The 26,254-nt window shown below is 38.2% G+C and overlaps 1 protein-coding gene across 1 annotated transcript in view; it reads left to right on the top strand.

Moving 5' to 3' along the window:
- ITPR2 (inositol 1,4,5-trisphosphate receptor type 2) overlaps positions 1-26,254 on the top strand; it is an 838,078-nt gene that overhangs the window by 499,324 nt on the left and 312,500 nt on the right. The window contains exons 12-17 of the mRNA XM_081818942.1: positions 2,546-2,697; positions 6,132-6,231; positions 6,920-7,080; positions 17,567-17,708; positions 19,982-20,143; positions 24,815-24,987. Of these exons, the coding sequence (XP_081675068.1) occupies positions 2,546-2,697; positions 6,132-6,231; positions 6,920-7,080; positions 17,567-17,708; positions 19,982-20,143; positions 24,815-24,987 (890 nt within the window). The remainder of the gene's footprint in view (positions 1-2,545; positions 2,698-6,131; positions 6,232-6,919; positions 7,081-17,566; positions 17,709-19,981; positions 20,144-24,814; positions 24,988-26,254) is intronic.

Genomic DNA, 26,254 nt, shown 5'->3' with positions numbered 1-26,254 from the left:
TAGATAAGTATTTCTGCAAATATTTTCTCCTTGTTTGTCGCTTGTCTTTTCATTCTCTTGACAGTGTCTTTCACAGAGCAGAAGAAACTGGTTTTCATGAAAACCAATTTATTAGCTGTTTCTTTCAGGGGTGGTGCCCTTAGTGTTGTATTTCTCTTGTATACTCCTGTTTTTCTTCTAGAGTATCACATTCATTTCCCTTTCCTTTGCCCTGTTTCTACCTTTCCATTCCCTCTTTCCTTGAGGATCTTCCTCCTAATCCATTTTGAGGGTTGAAATGCAGGAAATAAACAGAACTGTACAAAGACTCTCCAAATTTCAGTAGGGAATAACTAAAATGAAACCAAATGTTTTCAAGACCCAGAAGAATAAATTCCAAATGATGGAATTTCACTTGAGTAGCTGCTGTCAGAAATTTATTTGGGAAGAACTCTTAGCTCACAGATGGTCTTTAAAGACCCTTCCCAATCTCAAGATTCAGGAGCCTAATTTTATGTTACCTGAGCAGTCATCTCCCCCAACTCATTTGTCTGACCAGGCTACTCTTATTGGGTTATTTAAAGACATTTAGATTTTCCTTTCTCAGGCTATGAGGGTGTTTTGTCCCTCACAGATTTTGTCTTCAATTCAGACTTCATTCCCTCAACTCAGATCACTGTGAAAATTCGTCTCATGACCCATGAAAATTTTTTCAGAAGCCCTAAGGAAGGTTCTTAGTTGTGAGTTCTTTCCTACCCTTTGAGGAGTAACTTAGTGAATGTTGGAGGGCTCAGGCCAGGCCACTGGCTTTGGTTCACTTGGATTAAGGGGTGGCTAGTTGAATTTGGGGTTGAGCATTCACTACCACAAACCACTGCTCCCTTCTCCTTCTTTCCTTCTCCTCCTTCCTTTTTCTCTCCTTTTTCCCTCTCTTCCCCTTTCCTCATCCTTCATCAACTGTAGGTAACTGCACTCATCTCTTTGTCTGAAGGAAATGATAATATTCATCTTCCTGTCTTTCAAATTTTTGTTGTAAGATTAGTGAGAACAGCAATGGCTTTGGTATCATGAGAAGCTTTGTGTAAATTGAAAAATATGGTTTGCTTACTGTTTCTGCATTTTTTTCCCTATATCTCTACATTCCCTTATAATATGCTGTAAGTTAGTTAAGTGTGCTTTTTTCCTGATCAATAAGTATAGTTTATACTTACTGATTAGAAACAACTATTATGGGGGTCAAACTACCTGGGGACAGTTTGCCAGACTTCTGCTTTCATTTAACTCTGAATTTTGGTCTCTGTAGAAGACATATAAGTCAAAGATGTCAGGAGCTACCAGTGCTTCTGGATTATGTGAGGCTTAGCACCTAACAGTCTTGCTCCTGCTTAGGAGCCCTGGGGGTTCCTTTGCCCATTCACAGTTCAGTGGTGCTACCAATTTGCACACCATTTTCAGAAGACATCACAATGAAACCGCAAAGGAAATGATATTCCCAATCTTGGGATGGAACTTCAAGTGAATGTTTTGGAATGATTGGGTGTAATATCTCGTTGTCATAGTGGCCATTAAACACCTGCTTGTCGTTGGGGCATGGACTGCTTTCATCTACCTTTCAAACACTCCTTCTCTTCCCTACTTCAATTCAACTTCTTGTGATGGTACAGTGACACTCTCTTTCTCTCTCTCTCTACTTCTTTCATTTAAAAATTTCGTTTCTGGGGAGCCTGGGTGGCTCAGATGTTGGGTGTCTGCCTTCGGCTCAGGTCATGGTCCCGGGGTCCTGGGATCGAGCCCCGCATCGGGCTCACTGCTCGGCAGGAAGCCTGCTTCTCCCTCTTCCACTCCTCCTGCTTGTGTTCCCACTCTCGCTGTGTCTCTCTCTATCAAATAAATAAATAAAATCTTAAAAAAAAAAAAATAAAAATTTCATCTTTCAATAAATATGTGTAAGTAATTATATTTATGTATGTAATTACCAATCTTATATTACTTTTGCTGTATCACTTTTTGGTTTCTTGTGCATCATATTCTTCCACAGGGATTGAGACTTGGTTCAAATAAAAATATATAATTACCAATCTTATGTGGTTGCCAGCTTAAAATGGGGTGTTTCTCTCTCCCAATTATGTTCTCTCTCCCAATTATGTTCTGGGAGTTAGTCAGGAACTCTGAGACACTGCCATGTTGATTCTTGAATTTATGAAATCTAGATGATTCTACACACTATTTCTTCTCTCTGTTTTTTTAAATGTGGAATGATCAAAACTACTATGTAAATAGTTTTAAGTTTTAAGACAAGGTAAGGGAACACAACTATTATGACTGTTAGTGCTTTGATAATTTGCCCAGATCAAGCTGTCCCTCCAGGAGTGTGTGACTTATCACTATTGATAATAATTACCTTCAGGGCTGTCAGGCCTGACCTGCTTTCTCTGGATGATGTGAAACAGACATCTCCATGATCCAATGAAGAAATGATGGACAGATTTAAACCTTATCTCCTGATTAATTGGAGAATTTGATAAGAAACCTGCTAAAAGTAAATAACTTTGTACCTCCTCAATAGAGAGATGGAGATCTTCCAACTTCAAAGAAGAAACGCCAGGCCGGGGAGAAGATTATGTATACTTTAGTGTCAGTCCCACATGGAAATGACATTGCGTCCCTTTTTGAACTGGATGCCACAACTCTTCAGAGAGCTGACTGCCTGGTTCCAAGGTAAAAAAAAAAAAAAAAAAAAAAAATATATATATATGTACACACACACACATAAATATATTGTTTAGCCATATATACAATAAACAATATACAATATACAATAAATAATAAGATTTCTTTGAGTAATTATAATGGTAGGTAAGGAATTAACATATAATGTTAATAGAATTTTTGTGATATCAAAGGAGCAAGCATAAGTAAAGAACCACTGTGTAAAAATCATGCCTCTTTTGTGAGAAGATTCACATAGTTTGTTTTATTCTCATAAATAATTAAAATGTGCAGGATCAAAGAAATTCTGAAAAATTCATAAGAATTATTTATTCTTATTACTTATAAGGCCTTTGGTTACTAACATGAAAAATGATCTAGGAGCGTTTCTATCAATACTTATATCATTTATTTCTATTATGTCAAATTCCAGCTTTCTTTTATTCATTCATTTATCCATTCATCCATTTGTTCATTTATTTAGTCATTCAGCCAATAAATTTTTATTGAACTTAACAGACATTGCCCTTGGCATTGGGAAGAGAACTGAACAAACTTAAATTCAAATGAGGCTGTAAGGCAATAGACAAACATAAAATAGGAGGCCAGGTAATATAAATGCTTTAAAAAAAAAAATTGCAGAGAGAGTTGTATTAGGTATGACTGTTCAGAAACAGCCTCTCTGATTTAGGACATTTGAGAAAAGACCTGAATGTTTTGAGAGATCAAGGCCTCTCCATCAGGAATGTTTCAAGCAGCAGGAACACGAAACAGAAAAATCTTAAAATTTATCAGGTGTGCTGAAGGATCAGCTAGGAAACCAATTGGACCTAAGTGAGTGATGGGTGAGAAAGTCGAACTGGTAATGAGGTAGCCAGGACTTACTGTCAGAGAATGTCTTACATTCTTTTGCTTGGATTCAATTATTTTAATTAAGCTCTTTTTGCCCCACAACTGTCTATCTCCCAACAGTTGTGCTATGATGCACTATGATGCAGTCTCTAGGTGTTATCGAGGAGTCTTGCCCATATCATTAGATCTAGTGGGATGGTTCTAGATTGTCCTTGCTAAGGCGCCTGGGTGGCTCATTCGTTAAGCGTGTGCCTTCGGCTCAGGTCATGATCCCAGGGTCCTGGGATCCAGCCCCACATCAGGCTTCTGGCTCAGTGGGGAGCCTGCTTCTCCCTCTCCCACTCCCCCTGCTTGTGTTCCCTCTCTCGCTGTGTCTCTCTCTGTCAAATAAATAAATAAAAATCTTTCAAAAAAAAAAATTGTCCTTGATAGAGCGTTATTGTACTTGGCCTTGGGAAGATGGCAGTGGTTATACTGAAGGTACGTACAAGATGCAGACACCGTTGTGTAGGTGACTTCCAGGGAGCACTGCTGCATTAGCACTATCAAGAAACTTTGCTTCCCAAGGTGTTACCTGGTTATGCTCGTTCATGGGAAATGCTGCCCAGTCTTGGCTTTATATCAGCCGTCGCTCATGCTTTCCTGTTCCACTGTTATAAGCCTATAAAGAGATCCCATCTGAGGGTTTTCCCTGATCCAGGTTGCTGGCCTTCTCTTCTGAGTACTGGAATCTTCATCAATCCTTACTGTAACTTTAATCATTTTAGATTTTAACTCAGTAAAAATGGCGTCCCCCTTGAACTCTAACCAAGAAAGTTTACATAAGAAAATGATAAAAGAATCTCACTAGAGAGTGCACAGACCCATTATAAGTGGTTGATTAAAGGTAAATTTAGTGGCAAATGAGAGGTAAATTAGTGGTAAATTTCTGATTATTTGTACAAGGATTGGTTTGTGCTATTTTATATTTTTGAAATTCAGTTTTTATTGTATCTACCTTTATGAAGGAGCAGAACCATGATGCTGAGTGACTCGCTCTTTCCCGGAGGCCCTTGTTTTATTTGGTTCTGTCTTATTGACCTTAATGCTTTTTACCTCATGTTATATGATTTATTTATGCCTTATATTTCCTACCTAACTCTCAGCAACTTGGAGGCACAGAACTTACCACAATGCTTTTGTTTGAACAGATATTTTTACACATATTTGTTAAAGAAATGATGATAATAAAAGATTCACTAAAATGATAATGTTTGAGTTGGATGAAGTTCTAGCTGTCCTTTCTCGGGTATTTCCTCACAGTTCACATACAGTTGATTCTTGTTTTCCCCAGTACATTGAATTAGCAAATACTGAGCCATTGTTCCTAGAAGAAATACGGGGTTAGGTTCCTGTGAGCCTCTGGTCACAATATTTTCATCAGTCAGTACCACATAACCTTGTGTTATGTGTATTTTTGTTTAAAGACACCTTATTTAATATGTATTGTTGATTCATTAACATCGAACTTACAGCCATCAGCACTATAACTCATGCCTGAATGAAGCTTATCTAACACGAGCATTTTCTCCATAAGGCACATTGCAGCCTTGTCCTTAGGATCACTGGACAGCACTTCAGCCCTGTGCTTGGGACTGTTTTAAGCAGCAAGCTCATCAGCAAAAAGCACAGAAATGTGGAGAAACATGGTACTAACTAGACCATGAAAAGGACGCTTGTTTATAGTATAAGCAGAAATGAGAAGGCAGAGCATTGCCTTGTTCAGCCTCACTGGGAATGTGCACAGGGGGGACTCAAATTTTTTGCCACTCTGTCCATGTCCGAGAAGATTGCAAAAATGCCCTGTTGATTTTGGGGTTACAAATCCATTTTAGTGAATAGGTGAATTCACAGGTACAGAATTGGCAAATAATGAAAATTGGCTGTACATACTTTTACATGCAAATGATTAAGCCGCAGAAGGGCCTATGATCAGACTCAGTGTTAGCTGAGGTGGCTACTCAGTCAGTGGTTCTCACATCGGCATTGCCTGGAGAGGCTGCTGAAAGACTCACTGTTGGCCCTACCTTCAGAGTTTCTGATTCAGAGAACTGGGATGAAGCCTCAGAATTTGCATTTCTTTTTTTTTTTAAGATTTATTTATTTACTCCAGAGAGAGAGAGAGCATCTGAGAGAGCAGGGGAACAGAAGGGGTAGAGAGAGAGAAACCCAAGCAGACTCCATGCCAAAGCATGAAGCCTAACACAGGGCTGGATCTCGTGACCTTGAGATCACGACCTCAGCCAAAACCAAGAGTTGGTACTTAACTGACTGTGCCACCCAGGCGGCCTGAATCTGCATTTCTAATAAGTTCCCAGGTGATGCTGATCCTGCTGGGCCGGGACCACACTTTGAGAACTACTGGTCTAGGTAATAATACCACATGCTTTGAAATAGTCTTTGACTCAGAACTTTTTCTTAAACTAGACTGATCTATACTTGAGTCAATTACTAGTCTGAAATACATTCATATCATTTATGAAACTGTTAAAATATGTTAATATGTAAGTGTGCTAATTTTTTATAATCTATTTTTTGTATTTTGCTTTTAGGAACTCATATGTCCGGTTGAGGCATTTATGTACCAACACATGGGTAACAAGTACTAGTATCCCCATAGACACAGATGAAGAGAGACCTGTTATGTTGAAGGTAAATGTTCTCGAGTGGTTTAATTTTTAGCCATATGTTGTGTGATTAGGATCAGGGGGTGACTGACATGGTGCTTACAATCCATCTTTACCAATATTAGAGATTGTTGCAATTAATTTCATCACGTATTCATTCTGCCAGTTGCTTAGGTTGCTGAACTAAGTGGCTTGGCTGCTGGAAGGCTGTGATTCTGGAGGATGCAGCACACATACCCAAGTCATAGGAGCAGCATGTAGAGGGGCGCCTGGGTGGCTCAGTTGGTTAAGCGACTGCCTTCGGCTCAGGTCATGATCCTGGAGTCCCGGGATCGAGTCCCGCATCGGGCTCCCTGCTCGGCGGGGAGTCTGCTTCTCCCTCTGACCCTCCTCCCTCTCCTGCTCTCTGTCTCTCATTCTCTCTCTCTCTCAAATAAATAAATAAAATCTTTAAAAAAAAAAAAGGAGCAGCATGTAGAAAGGGGGGAAGATTTCAGGAGTACATTCTCTCTACTCTGTTGACACTGAAGCAAAGGGCAAGTGTGAGAGGATATGGTTCTAGGTGGGCTTTGGGAACAAGGCAGGAAATGGGCGTAGAAAATCTGTGTATCCCTACAGTCTTTCATAGTGGAAGATGCATGTGGGAATTATTGTGTGTGGATGAGCTATTCCTGTCTTATACAACTGATCTGAATGGAAAAAACACATTGCAGATTGGAACTTGCCAAACAAAAGAAGATAAAGAAGCATTTGCCATTGTGTCTGTCCCGTTGTCTGAGGTCCGAGACTTAGACTTTGCCAATGATGCAAATAAGGTGCTGGCGACCACAGTTAAAAAGCTGGAAAATGGTACAATAACTCAGAATGAAAGGAGGTTAGTAACTTTTTAAATGGCTCTTAAATCATCAAGAGTCAGTTGTCAACTCTTGTGGTAAACCTCAAGTGAATGAATGACTCTAAGGGAATATTTAGAATGGTCTCCATAGCAGCACACCTGCTTCCGAATGAGCGGATCATGGTGAATGAATGAAAATGGTGACATTAAAATCTGGTGGAATATTCACTGTTTCCATTTTAGCTTGGCTTGAAGACAGTTGTTTTTTTACTCGCCAATCTTTCCTTTTAAATGTTTCATAAATGACTTGCACTTCATTTAATATTTGGATTTAAGAGTTATAAAAGTCCTAAAAGAAGTTTTATGTTTTTGTATTCTTATTTATTCAACACACATTGTCTGCTCCTGTACCACAAAATAAATATACTAGAAAACAGTCTGCAAGGTATAGCACCCTGCCCTTATAACTCCCACAGAGAAACTGGATCCTCGATTCTTCAACTTTGGTTCTAGAGATAGTTGAGAAAGAGAATGCTACTGATAGCTGTCAATTATATCATTCCTACTTTGTGTTGGTACTGTAAATATATTTTATCTACTCCTTCAAAGAGTCCTGAGATGAACATTATTCTCATTTTATGTAAGTGGGGGATTTGATCATGTGTGGTTTTAAAGCCTACATGTTTTCAGTGCACCAGAACACAAGCACTCTCTATATTTCCCTACTTGATGGTCTGCTACATACCTTTACATTTGAACAAGAAAAAGCTACTTGCCAATTTCCCAGGCATTCCTACATTGGAACTCTCATCACAGCTGGGGAGATGATAACTGGTATAAACACTTTGGAAAATAGTTTGACAGTAACTTGCAAAGTTAAAGCAATCACTCCTCATATAAGCAGAAGCATGCAATGCGTGTTCTGGGACTAGCTCATTTCACATAGTGTAATGTCTTCTAGGTTCACCCATGTTGTCGCACGTGACAGGATTTCCTTCTTTTTTAAAGCTGAATAACATTCCGATGTATATGTGGGAAGGGGGGAATGAAGAGTTCTTGTTTAATAGGTATAAACTTTCATTTATACAAGGTAATCTGTTGTACGACATTGTACCTGTAATTAACAATACTGTATTGTGCGCTTAAACATTTGTTAAGAGGGTAGATATCATAAGCGTTCTTACCACACACACACGCACACATACACACACTCCGTGACTCACCAATTCTTCTCCTAGGCTGCACGTTTTTGAACATCTGTCCAAAAGAAGCCCCTACATGTATGCACCAGGACACATGTTTAAGAATGTTTAATTATTATCAACAACCCCATACTTAAAAATACATCCAATGTTCATCACCAGTTGAATAGGTGAATACAATTTTGGTAAGTTCATGTGATGGACTATAGTATAGCAATGACAATAAATGAACTACATCTATGTGTAACAACATGGATAAATCCAGTAAACTTCAGATTGAACAAGAATTAGACACAGTTACATTCACTGTGATACTATTTGTACAGTTCAAAAGCGAGCAAAATCAAATTCTATTTCTTTGGAGTGCTTAACTGCACTCCAAAGAAATAGAATGGCAGAACTCTAAAGAAATGCAAGAAAATAATTGTCACAAAAATCAGGATGGTGTTCCCCTTAGAGGGAAAAGATTCAAGGAGGCTTCTGCTGTGTTCCATTTCCTGTTCTGGGTGGTGGCTTTATGGGGTCCCCTTAGAAGTATTCCACAACTAAACATTTATGTTTTATGAACTTTTAGATGTATCTTATAATGCAAAGGAACAAAAATGCAACTTGCCTTTTCCCACCCCTATCTGTAGAAAAACATCACAAATAGGCAAACAAATGGAATAGCTGTTTCTCAGCTTACTTTCTGTTCTTACCTCTGTTTTGCCCCTCACAAACGTGAATTTGAAAATAATTATTGTATATTCAATTGTACCCCAAACCTTGTTGGAGAAAATAAATGAAGGCCAGAAGCTGAAACAACAGCCCTGCTCTTCTGGACTATAGACAATTAGATATCTGAGCTGGATCACAACGTGTGATGGAATCCAATGTGCAAATAGCACTTTTTATCTGCCTGTTATTTGTCAATGCTTCCTTTGGATGAATCCATTTCTTCGTCTCTGTCACTCACATATGCACAGAAATTTACTCAGCCTCACTTAAAAACTCTCCCTTGCTAACAGTAAGGTGTTTCTTGAAGAAAAGGACAAGTGAAGAGCAGATACGAGCCCTCCCCCATTGCTGGTTGTAACCCTGAGCAAGTTGTTTGTCACTTTCTGCCAGAGAGAATCTTGACCCTCTCATGATTCTTAAAGGATGGTGTGCTGGACCCAGGGCTGACCAGGGTTCATGCATTTTTGTTTCTCCTGTTTCTTTCCCCATGTTTTAGAGTGAGAAACATCAAAGTGAAGAGAAATATGCCTGAGGAATACGAAGTTGCAATTATTGATCTTCATTTAGTAATTTTAGGAAAGTCATCTCCTATCAAAATTCATTCAAAGCTGCCTGTCAGTACAGTGGAACTTATTGGCATACTTGAATGCATTTACGTTATTTTCTCTGTTTTAGAATTCAGTATAAAATTCTTTCTGAAAATACCTCACAACTCTGACTTTTTTCTCCTCTGGAGAATGAGGTTATTATTAGATCTTCTTTTACTCAAAACCAGAAAGAATGAGACAAGGTCAGAGGGAAGGCGTTAGAATATTGCAGATCTAGCTCAAAATGTCTGTGTTGTTTGAATTCTCTCTCCTGGCTCCCCCTCTGCTCGCCCCAGGAATGGCCTCTGGAGGCGCAAGCTCCTATGCTATGCTCCAAGATCCTCAACCTCAGATATTTTTCAGTGGAATTTTCTGATCTTACCATGCCTAGTTGCACCAACAAAATAGAGAGTGTTGGGAACATATTAGGGGGTGGGAGAGGAGGTAGAATGAATGGGGGTTAACTGCTGTTCAGAGCTGGAAGAAGTGATGCATGCAATCATAAACCAGAATTTCTGCACCATGTTTTACCTCTGAGGGTCCAGAGAAAGATGTGGGTTTCCTCAGCAGCATTTATAGTTCAGAGCTGTAATTAATTCATGTTTCATGAACTCCTGGTATATGCCAGGCACGGGGACAAGCAGCATGCACACACACTCATAATGAGGTAGTGAACAGCACAGACTATGGCCATGTTTTTACGCAGTTTACTGGTTTGAGGTTGGTTCTAATTCCTTGAGATAGAAACTCAGGATCTAGAATAGTGGTCATCTCACATGGAATCACCAGTTTGTTCATTTGTTTTTTTCAGATCAGATATCCTTGTAATTCGAAGTTAATATCTTCCTTAGCAACGTCATTTTTCCTTAAATTTTATTTGCCTGGTAGTACTATTGCTACAGTAGCTATCTTTTGTTGAGTATTTGTCTAAAGCCTCTTTTCGAATATCAGCTTATTTCAGATTTCCTGGTCATTTTGTTTTAGTAATGTCTCTCGTGAGCGGCAGAGAGCTAGATTTTATTTTTATTTTTTTATTCTTTTTAAATTTTTTTTAAAGGGTTTTATTTATTTATTTGACAGAGAGAGAGAGAGAGGGAACACAAGCGGGGGGGGTGGGAGAGGGAGAAGCAGGCTTCCCGCAGATCAGGAAGCCCGATGCGGGGCTCGATCCCAGGACCCTGGATCATGACTGGAGCCAAAGGCAGACGCTTAACAACTGAGCCATCCAGGTGCCCCATATTTTTAAATTTTTTTAAAGATTTATTTATTTATTTGAGAGAGAGAGAGAAAGAGAGGGAGTGAGTGCACGGTGGGGGAAGGGGCAGAGGAAAATGGAGAGAGAGAGAGAATCTCAAGCAGACTCCCCGCTGAGCACAGAGCCCAATGTGGGGCTCCATCTTATGACCCTGAGATGATGACCTAAGCTGAATTCAAGAGTTGGATGCTCAATTGACCGAGCCCCCCAGGCGCCCCCAGAGAGCTAGATTTTAAAAATCTAATCTGATCCCTTTCTTTTCTCCTTCTAGGTGGGCAGTTTGTTCTTTCAGTCCTCAGATTGATTTCTTGGGTCTTCAGAATGATTTGGTACTGATCTAGATGTGTTCAAGGGATAAGACAAGCATAGGGTCCCCCTACTACTCCACCATTTTAACTCCTCACCTAATTTGATCCCTTTCATCTGGAGCCCCCATCTTCCAGTAATTCTCCAAAAAGACCAACACAAAGGGAAAGAGGAGGGGTACCTGCTATATTCTCTAGCCTTTTAGAAAACACAGTGCTTCCTTTGGCCACATACATGCAAATCTACAAGAAAGGTGATATTGTGAACATCGAGGGAATGGGCACTGTTCAAAAAGAAATGCCCACACATGTTACCGTGGCAAAACTGCAAGAGTCTACAACGTTACCCAGCATGCTATTGGCATTGTTGTAGACAAACAAGGGCAAGACTCTTGCCAAGAGGATTAATGCATATTAAGCACTCAAGTAGAGATAGCTTCCTGCACAGTGTGAAGGAAAATGATCAGAAAAAGAAGGAAGCAGAAGAGAAAGGTTCTTGGGTTCAACTGAAGCTCCAGGCTGTTCTGCCCAGAGAAACACCCTTTGTGAGAACCAATGGAAGGGAGCCTGAGCTGCTGGAACCCATTTCCTATGAATTCACGGCATGATAAGTGTAAAAAAATAGAAGGCTTGAGGACAGTAAGTAAATAAAAAAATAAAAAATCTAATCTGATAGTCTTTAAATTATTTTGCATTTAAGAAATAATGTGTTTAGGGGAGCCTGGGTGGCTCAGTCGGTTAAGCGTCTGCCTTCGGCTCAGGTCATGATCTCAGGGTCCTGGGATCGAGCCCCAAGTCTGCCTCCCTACTCAGCGGGGAGTCTGCTTCTCCCTCCCCCTTCCCCTTGCTCCTTCTCTCTCTGGCTTACTCTTTCTCTCTCTCTCAAATAAATAAATAAATAAATAAAATCTTTCTCTTTAAAAGAAATAATGTGTATTTAGTCTAATTTTTTTCTTTAGTATAGCTTTTTTTCTTTTCCCTCTACTTTCTTGCTTTCTGTTAGATTGATAAAATTTATATTTTCTCTCCATTTTTCCTTTTCCTCTACTGGTTTAAAAGCTTTAAGTCATGTTGCTAATCTTTAGCAATTGCCTTTAAGTTCTTGTCATACATTTTAACTGCATAACTGCATATTCTTTCCTATAAAATTTGAAGCTATTAGATATTTATTTCTTCTGCTCATGAGAGGAAAGCACCTTCTGCTCATGGGAGAAAATGCACTGATACTCTCTCATCTTCCTTGGAATATTTGTCTAGAACCATAGTTCTGTGTTATTTTTTTTCATTTAAAATTTTTATTTTATAATAGTTGATATCTACAAAGGAGTATATGTATCCTATAAATTATGATATATGATCTTTTTTATTAAAATTTTTATTTCTAATAATTATTTTTACTATGAATTGTATTTCTTGATTCTCTTCTGCTTGCTATCTTCTGCTTGCTTTTATTTCTTGCTTCTCATTTCTTCTCTCTGGGTTCATTTTTCTTTTTGTTGAAATTTATTTAAAGTCATTCAGTAGGGTCTATGGGTTATAAATCTTCTGAATTTTTAAATATATGAAAATATATTTATTTTACTGCCACTCTTAAGTGCTACTTTAACTACATATAGAATGTTAGCTTGACAGTTATTTTCCTTTAGGATTTTAAAGTTATAATGTAATTATTTTCAGACATATTTTGTATTCATTAAGAAGTCTTTTGCTGATAGACTTTTTACTTTTTTGACCTTTTTTCTTTGCTTTTTGTTAATTTTGTACATTTTTTCTTTTTGTTTGATGTCCTGAAGTTTTACTCCGGTGTGTTTACAAGGAAATTTTTAATGCATTTTTTAAAAATTGAGGTATGGTTGGCATACAACATTATATTAGTTTCAGGCGTACAACATAATTATTTGATATTTGTGTATATCATGAATGATCACCGCATTAAGTCTAGTTAACATCTGTCACCGTACAGACTTAGGGAAATTTTTTTTCTTGTGATGACAGCTTTAAAGATTTACTCTCATAGCAACTTCCAGATATATCATACAGTATTATTAACTATTGCTGCTATGCTGTACATTACACCCACAGGACATTTTTTTATAACTGGAAGTTTGTACCTTTTGACTTTCTTCACCCATTTCACTCGCTCCCTACCCTTCACCTCTGGCAACCACCAATCTGTTCTCTGTATCTATGAGTTCATTAAAAAAAATTTTTTTTTAACATAAGGAAGTTTAATTTTTTTTCCACCTGACTTTTAGGTATGCTTTTACTCTGTATACTTATATCTTTCTTTAATTCTGAAAAATTTTCAGCCATTTCCTTTCAAATGCTACCTCTTTATCTTTTCCCTCTTTGCTCTCTCTCTTAGAACTCCTATTAAATGTATGTTGGACCCTCTTAATTCATCCTCCTAATCCCTTAACTTTCTTTTTATAATTTTCCTTTTTAAATCTCTCTGTGCTCCTTTCTGGATTGATTTTTTTGATACTGTCTTACAAATCACTAATTTTTCTTAGAATGTGTGAAGAATAGTTTACCTCCATGAATTAGATTTTTATTTAAATGATTATAATTTTATTTCTCAGGTTTCTCTTGGTTCTTTTGTGTATCCACCTGTTCTTTTGTATCTGCCTTTTTAAGATATGTTTGTCTTTTTCGTATATAAATACAAACTTTCTTTATCTCTTTGGTGATTGAAAAAACTTATTTAAAAGTTATTTTGAAATTGTTCTGTTACTTGCATTTTGTTGGTAATGAATTGGCCTCTTGATATTTTTTTTAAGATTTTATTTATTTATTTGACAGAGAGATAGAGAGAGAGCACAAGTAGGCAGAGATGCAGGCAGAGGGAGAGAGAGAAGCAGGCTCTCCGCTGAGCAGGGAGCCCGATGTGGGGCTCAATCCCTGGACCCTGGGATCATGACCTGAGCCAAAGGCAGCTGCTTAACCAACTGAGCCACTCAGGCACCCCTCTTGATTTTTTTTTAAAGATTTATTTATTTATTTGAGAGAGAGAGAGAGCCCACAAGAGAGCACAAGTTGGGAGAGGGGCCGAGGGAGAGAATCTTCAAGCAGACTCCCCACTGAGCACAGAGCCCAACACGGGGCTTGGTCCATGACCCATGAGATCATGACCTGAGCCAAAATCATGAGTCGGACACTTAACTGACTGAACCACCCAGGCACCCTGGCCTCTTGATTTTTACATATGATGGGTCTGGCTTCATGTCCATTTTCATCATGTGCTTTGGAATTTGAATATGCAGGCTCTTCTTAGGTGGGTGGTTTTTGCTTTTCCTTTCTCTACATTTGCTTATCACCTCTATCAGTTTCGTGGTTGCCTCCACTTGGCACGTCTCAGCTAGTTCAAAACCAGATCTGAAATTGAGGACTAAGAGTCCATGTCTTATGGTAATTTGATGCTCAGCAGGTGGTGGGGTCCAGTCCTGTCTTGAGTTTCCTCTCTTCCTCCTACCACCGCATAGCCAGAGCTGAAAAGAGGCCACCAAGGTTTTAAGGTTCTTTTAAGAGGTGGAAAATCCCTGCTTTAATATCTGCTTTTATATCTTCAGCTTAGTTCCCTACCATGTGCTTTCAGTCCCAGTTATCTTACAAGGATTGAACAGTATCCTTGCTTATCGCCATGTTTTTCTTATTTTGTTCCTAATCCACAAAGCGTCTTATTTTCTTAGGTATATCTTTTAAAAAATGTATTTTATTTGTCATTGCTGCATATGACAAAGTCTCACAAAAAGGTTTTAGTACAAGCAAATTAATAAGATTGAGTGAATTAGTAGGACCAAACCACTTCTGAGTATAGAAGTGGAGTTTGATCTAAACTGAAAAAACCCAGTTGCTTTGCCACAGATGGGGTGCTTGAGGTGAAAAGCGGGGGGGAAAGGGTTTCAACAGTTTCAGAGGTTAAGAGACAAGACTGGTTTTCTTGCCTTCCATTGCCCAATCAGAGGAGCCAGGTGGTGTAAGCAGGGCTAATGTATAGTGATCCTCCATTAAGACTGTTAATTGTCTTGATCATCATTCCAGTAACTGTCCCCCATTTCAGGGCATTTGGAAGACTTTGAAGCAGAGTGATTTGTAGTTGTCCCACAGTTGTGCTTTCTTAGATGTCTAATCATCAGAACATACTTAACTTGAAACAGGAGAAAAAGAATATTAATAATTTTAAAAGAAAATACATATATTTATGGACTTAGAGACTGGACTTAGAGACTGAACAGATAGCAACTGAAGTTCAACTTCATTTCAATTGGTTGAAGAAACCTGAGCTCAAAATAATTTTTATTTTTAGGAATACCAGAATGACTTGGAAGATATTAAATCACAATTTCAAAAGAAATTCACACCACATTTCAATGCACATGAATCATAGTTGACATTTCTGTGGTTGCCCCGAAAGGTTATGTGAGTGAATCCTACACAGGCACATTTTCAAAAAGACACAGATTGGGTTAAAATTTAAAATAGGTACCCCAAGAAAACATAGAATCTCTGGAATGTTGGAGTGGAATTTATGATTCCTGGAAATAGGCTGAAATTTGGCTGTAGGTGGCTAAATTCTGGATTAGGGCTTGTCCACTTGGTTCCAAGAAAGTTACATTCTCTTTTAGGAGGTAAATCTGGAGACAGATCCTCCATGTAATGTGCTTCTCTTCTCTCCATGCTGCCAATAAGCCAAATCAAAAGCTGTGAAAAAAAAAAAAAGTGCTCAAGAAGGTGTGTAGATGAGAAAGTGATTTATTTCCAGGTCAGTCTCTGTTTCATGAAGCTACCAAACTTTAAAAAGAATGTCACTTTTTTTTTTTCCTTTGTTATGGAACCCAGAGATTGTAAAAAGAAAAAAGTTTTTGTTGCATTTTTGATGCTGGCACGAGGTTTTTGTCCACTTTTTTTCATATATCTGTGTATAAAAAATTCTGTCCATTGTTTACTATGAAATTAAGTATTACATTTTGAGGTAAACAAAAGAATTTGTATTGCTTGATAAACTATTAGCTTGTAAATTTAAAAGGTTTCTTTTCCTCAATTAACTTAATGGACCAATAAACCTATGAAAGATGCTTTCTTTAAAAAAAAAAAAAAATCTGGAGACAGATCAAAATGTTCCCTAACTGAATACATTCTACACTTTTCTGGATATGTTGAATCTCTTATAGTGTAATTTTCTTATTGATGTGATCATGATTGATCGTGCTAATAATAGTGAATGATTGTGCTGAGCTATATGGATACATATATGTATATATATTTGCTGGACAAAATTTTTCAAAAATTAAAACAAATTTAAAAATTCATATAGAACATGATAAAGAGCAGACAGGAAGGAGGAAGAAGGTAGCTAAGGGAGGAAGGGTTTTCAAGATACTTCAGGTTCTAAATGCCACTGAAGTTCAAGTAATAGTTAAAATAATAACTAAAATGTAGAGTTAAAGGTGAATGTGTGTATGATTTTTGAATGCTATTTTTATAGATCAGGTAATAGTTCAAGAACAGTTCATTTTTTTATTATTTAAAACAATTCTTTAAGATTTTATTTATTGGGGCGCCTGGGTGACTCATTCGGTTAAGCATCTGCCTTCGGCTTGGGTCATGATCCCAGGGTCCTCGGATCCAGCCCCATGTCGGGCTCCTTGCTCAGTGGGGAGCCTGCTTCTCCCCTGCCTGCCATCCCCCCTGCTTGTGCTTGCTCTCTCCCTCTCTCTCTCTGTCTGTGTCAAATAAATAAATAAATTTTTTTTTTAAAGATTTTTATTTATTTGACAGAGAGCGAGCACAAGCAGGAAGAGTGGCAGGCAGAGGGAGAAGCAGGCTTCCTGCTGAGCAAGGAGCCCCATGAGGGACTTGATCCAGGACCCTGGGATCATGATCCGAGCCAAAGGCAGTCGCTTAACCTTAACCAAACTGAGCCACGCAGGCGTCCCTAGCTTAAGAATAGTTTAGAGCAGCTGATTGCTTGCGCTGAATCTGCTCACAGATAATTTAGGTTTTTCCTATTCTGTTCATTGGAGATGTAGAAGTGTGGTAAGGATTAGGAAATGTAGTTTGAGCCAATAATAGAAAAATAATTTGAATTTAGAAATTTAGAAATTGCGCTGTTCTCCCTTAAGCAGAAATACTCTTCTTTGCTGCTCAGTCATAGAAAAGGATCTGGTGGTGTTAGCCTATCAACTCATCTCCTCTTGGGGCTCATGTGGCTTTATTTCATAATTGTCTTTGCAAATACTTGATTAGAAACTCGAGGCAGGAGTGGGGGCTGGAGGAGCTGGAGAAGGCATGTTCTTTGTAAAGATTTAGTTAAATGTTAACTGAATTAGATATTTTGTCGATGAAAGAATTTCTATTACAAAATACTCTCTGTGTTCCAATATTTCAGTCCTTAGTGTTTATTGAAAAAAAAAACATTTTCTAAAATTAGAGTAAAATTTCCTCTTCGTTTTATGACAGGTTTGTAACCAAATTATTGGAAGACCTCATCTTCTTTGTGGCTGATGTACTTAATAATGGACAAGAAGTTCTGGATGTGGTTATCACTAAGCCAAACCGAGAACGTCAAAAATTAATGAGGGAACAAAACATACTGTCACAGGTGAATGTTTTCATATAGTACATTTGCATATTTAATTTTTTTGAATTATAGCATCAGGAAAGTCCTTGTGTTCGTTAACTGTTGCTGTGTAACAAATTACCCCAAGACTTTCATGGCTGAAAACAGCAGATACTTGTCTCACAGTTTCTGTGGATTAGGAATCTGGGAGTGGCTCAGGTGGGTGGTTCTTGCTCCGAGTCTTTCACAAGGTTGCAGTCAAGGTGCTGGCTGGGGCTGCAGTCATCTCAGGCTTGAATGGGAAATGATTCACTTCCCAGTGCACTCCCCCCGCCCCGGGCCTTCAGTAGGACTTGCCTCAAGACTCAGAAGCTTCTCTCCTTAGAAATGCGGGGTCCAAGAGAGAACGAGGGAGGGCACCTAGATGGAAGCCACAGTCTCTTTTATAACTTAATCTGAGAAGTAACACCTCATTAGTTCTCCTGTGTTCTATTAGAAGGGAGTCAGTAGATCCAGCCCACACTCAAGAAGACAGGATTGCATAAGGGTGTGAATCCTAGGAGGCCGGGATCCCTGGGGCCATCTCAGAGACAGCCTCCCGCAGATCTCTCACAAAACCTGCAGAGTCAGACTATCTCCAGGAAATGTGTTGGAATAATTTTCTAGGTAGAATTTCCAGGATAACTTGGGAAGTGCCATCTCCATCTATTTCCTACTTCTGTCGCTCTCTTCCCTAGGAAAGTAGGGCAGTCTATCCATCAGCTCACAAGTGCTCTATATAATATTCTAGTTGTTTTCCTGGAAGTTTAGAGCTGTACCTATACGATGTCTTTCTGAAATTGTTCATAACACACCAGTAAATTAATTCACTTCCTGATAATATGCGTATATGGGCATGCCTACCTTTATGTGTTTTTTTTATTCAGTTAATTGCTGTACAAAGTAATGGTCTTCTGCATTAATTGTGAACTCAAGAGAGATACTTAAAAAATAAAAAATCATGTTATTAATATACGTGTTCTTGTGGAGTTGGGAAAGGAGAACAGTAGACATATTACCAATTAATATTCTATAGCTGATTGTCTGAAAATATAAAATCAACATTTCTCTCAAAAGAAAATAAAGGTTGCAAATCTAATGAGACAAAGGCTTTTCTGACATTAGCATTCTTTTGTATAAAACATTTGATTTCAAGGACTTTTAGGACCTTGAATGATTTATTAATATTATTTCAACCAACATATGCCTAATCTTTCAGCATTATAAGTATAAAAGTATAAAATATAAAATTCAAGGTGTAGTGAATATAAAATTATTGAAGTAACATCAATTTGTCTTGCATTTCAGGAGCTACAAAAGATGATTCCTTTCTATTTTGCTTTCTTGTATTAATACTCATGCCCTTGTATGGGTGCTCTTTCATAGACAATTTACTCATCCTACCAGCTCATCCCTAGATGACCTTACCTGCTGTCCTGCTGCCTAAAAGATTTAGATTCCTCAATGCTTTTTAAATATTTCCCAGCTGCTAACCTTGGTATAATGTGAGTCATTACGTACCACCAGTTGCCCATGTTGCTCTCTATTTATTTGAATCCTGATACATTCATTGATTTGGCGACATCTTTATGTACCAAGAACAATAAATGAACTCTTTCTGAAAGAGGTTTAGAAGCAGTACTTGGAGGTGATTTTCTGATGTCAATTTCAGATGAAAAGTAAATGTTTTCTTTATATTATTTTGATTTTAGAAAGTTATGGAACACAGTAGAAGTAATTATAAAGCCTACAGAAATGAAACTATTTTTAGTTCATTTGAATATGTTCATGTAATTTGGTACAACCCGACATCTTTATATTTTTTATTTTATTTTATTTTTTTAAAGATTTTATTTATTTGAGAGAGAGAGAAAGAGAGAGCACGAGCAGGGGGAGGAGCAGAGGGAGAGGGAGAAGCAGACTCCTTGATGAACAGGGAGCCTGACGCGGGCCGACCCCTAAGATCATGACCTGAGCCAAAGGCAGATGCCCAACTGACTGAGCCACCCAGGCATCCCTATATTTCTTATTTTAATAAAATGTAATTTCTAAACAAAATTAAGTATTTTATTTAAATGTTTTTGTCAATTCAGTGAATCCTTTAAATGGTATTTTTTTGTTTCTTAATATGTTGGTTCTGTATTCTAAATCTCCTTTTTCCTTTATATGAATTCTACTCAAATATTACAGAAGTGCTTTTGAGTCAATGTACTTATTTGTAAAACATACACCTCCATTCATCAGAATAGGTGGTTGTTTTTTTTTTTTCCTGATAGGTATTTGGGATTCTTAAAGCACCCTTTAAGGAGAAGGCAGGAGAAGGCTCAATGCTGAGACTTGAAGATCTGGGGGACCAAAGATACGCTCCCTACAAATATATGCTGAGGCTGTGTTACCGTGTGCTGAGACATTCACAGCAGGACTACCGGAAAAATCAGGTTGGAGGCCACCATCTTTGTCTCTGCTTAACATTTTTGTTAAACATCTTTGCCTCTGTTTAGCATTTCAAGTAAGGGCAAGGTTTTTTGGTTACTGTTCTAAAATACATAAAGTAGGAATGGGAATTTCCACTCTGTAATGAAATATGCAAAAACGACCTGTAAGTATTTTGTGCTGACATATGTATTTATTCTTCCGTGTACAATTAGAATCTTTGAGGGAAGATGTCTGAGGTCTTCGTGCATGGTATTAGCTTTTGCTAGGCAGGAGGCATGCTGGATGTGTTATATAAAGAGGAGGGAGATATTCCTTGATATTTCTAGGAACATGTGAGGTTCTGCATCGTCACGTGTAGGCCAAAGAGTTCCTTGTGTGGTGGTGAAGATCTGGCAGGTACTATCTGAAACATAAGGGAGAGGCAAAATGGGGACACGAGAGAGAAAAGGCAGCATTATGGGAATTCAGAAGAGACAGAGCTCAGTGTGGCTGGGGGAGCCCAAGGAGGGTGCTTGGAGCGGGAAGCATTTGAGGAGGATGAGACTTTTTCTTTCTTTCTTTTTTTTTTAGATTTTATTTATTTATTTGACAGAGAGAGAGAGACGCAGCAAGAGAGCAGGGGGGAGTGGGAGAGGGAGAAGCAGGCTTCCCGCTGAGCAGGGAGCCCGATATGGGACTTGATCCCAGGACCCTGGGATCATGACCAGAGCCGAAGGCAGATGCTTAACGACTGAGCCACCCAGGCGCCCCGAGACTCACTTTCATAAATTGTATGGGAACAGGAATTTCAGTGAAGAAGGGTCTATGAAGAGAGTGCTGGATGCTAGAAAGGGCACTTTTGTCCCAAGATAGTCCTAACTGTGGAGGACAGGAAACCTAGGGCTATAGCTAAAAGTTGCCAACGGCAAGTGAAATTTCTTTTAAATCTCATTTTTATCTTAAAAATACACAGTATTTTGCAGTGTGTTTAATAATATACATTTGTTTAATATAAAATTGTTTAAAACTAATTATCGTATCCTAAATTAGTATCCTGTGTTTCTCTTAGCCAGTTTGAGAGAAGAGTGTGGACTCAGTAAGTTTCGTTGATTAGTTTAGTGGGAGAGAGGGCGGTTGAGGCAGGTCGGGCTGAGCCACATAGGCCAGGATGTCAGGCCTAGAGAGTGGCATTTATTTGGGAATAGTCAGTAGTGTTTACTGAGTGCTTACTTCCTACCAGCCTCAGTTCTAAGCCCTTTTCATAACTTAACTCAGATAATACTGAGTTAAGATGAGGAACTGAGGCACAGAGAGGTTAAATAACTCGCCGAAGATTACACAGTGCTAACTGACACTGGAGCCAGGATTCAAACCCAGACTCTTAATCATCACACTGTGCCTCTTAGTAGTTTGAAAGTCTTTCGACAAGAAAAAAGAATTCACTTTAAGAAAAATCTGTTAAAATATATTGGCTTTGAAATTCTATTTCAAGATTGAAAAAAGGTCTAAAAAGAATATGTAAAACAGACTCGTTAGAAGATAAATAATATGGCAAGGAGCAAAAGAGTGAGGAAGGGCACAATATAAACAAATCCTTAAAGACTTTTGAATATAATCCTATTATAAACAGCCTTCCTTGCAAATGGAAATACTGCCATTGGAATTCTTTCCCCCAGCTTCCTTGCATTCCATTAAAATGGAAGAAGAATCACGTTCCAGGACATTAAATGGTGGACCTTCAAGCACTCGGAGAATCAACGTCCCAGAAGCCGCCCAATATTAAGGCTCATGTTATTCTGTGGGGGTCTGAGGTGGAGATGGGGGCTAGTTGCTCAGTGTATGCCACCTAGCCTCATTTGTCTTCTTGGGTCTGGAAATATCTACTTTGCTAGATAGGCCACCACTCCACACACACAAGCAGTACCATGTTAGAGAGATTGAATCAACTGAAAAAACCAACAGGTCTACAGAACTTACCTGGTGCTCTGAGTCCCATGGGCTCACATTGTATGCCGTTCTTTTTTTTTTTTTTTTTAAAGATTTTATTTATTTATTTGACACAGAGAGAGAGATAGCGAGAGCAGGAACACAAGCAGGGGGAGTGGGAGGGGGAGAATCAGGCTTCCCGCCGAGCAGGGAGCCCGATGCGGGGCTCGATCCCAGGACCCTGGGCTCATGACCTGAGCCGAAGGCAGACGCTTAACAACTGAGCCACCCAGGCGCCCCTTGTATGCCGTTCTTAATTGTGCTCAGCCTCTGGAGGGGTCCCAGGGCCCTCCTTTCTATAGCACTGCCCTGGCTTCAGTGCCTGATCTCCTTGGGTTTGGTTGTTCAGCTAGTCCTTGGTAGATTCCCTGGGCAGCACATCTTAACTGATGTCCTTTCTTCATCTGGCACACCAAAATTTTCTCACTCCTTTTAGTTTTAGCTGAGGACTCTGCCTAGTGTGCTGAGGTGTGTGCAATTTCTCCTCTGAAAACATTCATCCTTATGATAAGTGGAAACACACGCACACACACACAGACACACACACACACACACACACACATTCAGCTCCTATAATTATTCCTCTTCTTTGTTCTTAGTTCACCTGACCCAGGCACATCACTACTCTGGGTAAATGATTATTCACTTTAGGGGACCTGCTTTTTGGTTTCTTTAGAGCATATGACTGTGGGGGGCGCTCTTTCTCTCTTTTGGGATGTCTTCCCAAGGCATAGATAATTGAGCTGACAAAAGAGTAGAAGAATCACCAGCATCCACTGAGGGTTAGATTTTGTTTTCCCTTATGTTCTCATGCATGCTCCAATTCAATCTCAGTGAGGGTTGAATAATGTTTTTCTCATTTCTTTTGAATCAGGAATGCTTTTGTTAAGCATAGAGTAGCTTTCTGATATTTTTAGAGCATGATTTTAAAATATAAGTAGAAATACTTTCTACTTTTTGCATAATTACCTTGTTTTCCTTCAGCCTCATCTATACTGTATAGAGTCCTAAGAGGGAGTTCTTTTGTGATTTAGTGCTAACCCAAGTCTTTAAGGTTGAGTGTCTGCTTATTATTATTTATAGAATTTGGTGACAACCTCTAAATTGATTTGATTTTTTATCAGTATCTTGATCTATTTATCAAACACCTTGGAGGTTTGCCTTATACTGGGGTATGATTACAATAGTCATAAAAGAGTGTAAATCAATACATGTCTTTAAAGTGATACACTAACAGAAGACATTTACTTTACTTAAATGGATACCCAATATAAAGGTATCATTTTGAGAGGCCACAAAATCACTGCTTAGAATATAATTAGATTTGTGCAACCTGTATCATTTTCAAGGAGTAGCTAGGTTCCAGTATATTTTACCTAAGGCAAAAAAAAACTTTCTAATCAATAAGTTTGTCCATCATAGAACCAGAGATACATTCCCAAGGAGAATCCCCAAGAAGTTGAAGTGAGAACTATGGATTGTGGAAGGGGTTAGTTAAGCTTACCAGGTCTATCTATGGTTGTGTGGGATTCTTGCTTGTACACAGAATACAGGACATGAGCAATAGTGGCTTGTAATATAGGAGAGTCAGTGTGAAGAATGAGGAGCAGATTAAATCATGCATGATTGAAACTCCCAGTGGCTTTTTCTTGCTCTCAGAATAACATTTTGGTCCTTTACCCTGGCTCGCAAGGACCTACCTCTCCAACTTCAGCTCTTGTTTTCTTTTTACTTACTACCCTGTAGCTACACTGGCCACCTTTGTCTATAGAACACAAAGAGTGTGGTTCCACTGCCTACCTAGATTTTTCTCCTCCTCATGGCTGCCTTCTTTTGATCATTCCCTTCTTTTTCATCCCAGCTCAAATATCACTTCTTTAGTGTCTACCCCATATGAAGTTGCCACCTTTCCCCATCCCTTTGTTTCATTTCACTTATTAACATATAAAAGGATCATATTTATTATCTAATTTACTGCCTTTTTTTCACACTGGGAGGTAGGCTTCATGAGAACTCACCTATCTTGTTTACCACCATATGTCTAGTCTCTCAAACAGCCTGGAATGTAGTAGGCTTTCAAGAAGTATTTATGGGATGAATGATCTGGTCAATAAAGTGATTGATTAATCATATTATCTTGTTTGATAGCTTTTTAGGATAAAAAGTGGTATGGAATTTTATCTTTATTTTTAAAGAGAAGATTTAACAGATTGGGACATGTACAAAAAAGAAATCGCTTCAAGTCAGCCTGGGATCTTCATGCGACTGTATAGCTCTCATGCCTCATGAACAAAATTTCAGAGAGTCATTTTCTTTCTGTAATTATGATACAATCAGTGGTTATGACTTTTAGTGTGAGTTAGAAGAAGGCCCTCTGTTAGGCTGGTAAAATTTACCATGTCGAAAGAAATTGTTATTTTAACTAGGTTTATTTTTGTTTTTCCCACTTATGCTTTCAGAGTATAAGCACCCACATTGAATATTTCTAGGTATATAATTTTCTATTATAATTTAAATTAGGCATATGCTCATATGTTTTAATTTCCTTTCTCAAAAAGCCATATTTCTTGAAGGATTATTGCTTTTCTTTTGACAATGCATTTGAGTTTTTCTGTTATGAATAAATTAATTGATGTTGCTGACTCTAATAGAACCTGTTATTTCTAAGCTGTTTGGCAGCACATTCTGACAGTCTTTCTTCTTTGCAGGAATATATTGCTAAGAATTTCTGTGTCATGCAGTCCCAGATTGGCTATGATATTTTGGCAGAAGATACCATCACAGCTTTGTTGCACAACAACAGAAAACTACTAGAGAAACATATCACAGCAAAAGAAATAGAAACATTTGTCAGTTTACTCAGGAGAAATCGTGAGCCAAGGTTTGAAGTGGTTCATGTAGTATTCTTTACTAGTGGGAATATTGTGCTTTATTTTTTGGTTTTTTTTTTTTGCAAAAAAGCTTTTTGCTTTATTTTTAGAATGTTTTAAAAGTTGGAATTCTTTTTCTTTAAGATTTATTTATTTAAAGGAGAGAGAGAGTGAGAAGAGTGAGAAAGAGAGAGAGAGAGAGAGACCGCGTGAGTGGGGGGGAGGGGCAGAGGGAGAGAGTTAGAGAGAGACTTCAAGCCGACTCCCTGCTGAGGATGGAGCCTGATGCAGGGTTTGATTCCATGACCCTGAGATCGTGACCTGAGCCGAAATCAAGAGATGGACCCTTAACTGACTGAGCCACCCAGGTGCCCCGTAAAAGCTGAAATTCTTTCATATCACTAACTTTCATGGACAAAACTATATTGGGTTTGCTGTTACAATAATTATGTATCATAGAGTTATTACCTCACAGGAAATGAAAACCTTTTATAGACATATTTAAATATAAGTGACTTTCATTTTGATCATTTATGTTTTTATAGTACTTCTAGTTTTTCAAAATCTATTCATGTACATTGTCTCATTTAAGCCCTTGTACATTTCCATGAGGTAAGCTGGTTGCATATTATTATTATGTTATCAATATATTATATTATTGTAAATTATTATCCACATTTTTAGAGATGAGAAAACAGAAGCCTAGATAGCAACTTGTCCAAGAATACCCCAATAGTAAGGAATATTACTATAATATCATAATTACTTATTACTAATATTATGGTAATATTCCTTACTATTGGGGTATCCCATCAAATTTACTTTCTATTGCACCATGCTGCTTTATCTGGGAGAAATGAATATAGAAAAGTCAAGCAGACTGACAGTTTTCTTTACTAATTAGCACAGCAAATGAATGTTAGAAGGTTGAAATGGGCCTTTGACTCAACTAGGCCATGCTCACTTTCGTTGACTGTGTGCTGTTTTCCTATTTTACGCAGTACAACATTAGCTTTCATCTGCTTTTGTTTTGTTATCTGTTCTTGGATAGTCTCATTTTAAGGCAGATAAATGATTTTCTAAACATAATAAGTCACAGTGCTATGGGAGGAATATCACCAAATAAATAGAAGCAAACTTATCTCCTTTTTTGAAACAAGGTTTGTATTAAACACAAATAATTGGATGTTTAATTTGCTTCTAATGATGCAGTAGATAAGCAACATATTAAAAAATGTTGCGTGGAGGTATTAGAAATAAATCTAAAAACTTACTTGC

This window comes from Leptonychotes weddellii, chromosome 5 (genome assembly GCF_054177405.1).
Source record: "Leptonychotes weddellii isolate Sample4059 chromosome 5, ASM5417740v2, whole genome shotgun sequence".
Lineage (NCBI taxonomy): Eukaryota > Metazoa > Chordata > Mammalia > Carnivora > Phocidae > Leptonychotes > Leptonychotes weddellii.
The sequence above is the reverse complement of the archived record's forward strand: the minus strand, read 5'-3'. Positions and strand labels throughout refer to the sequence as shown.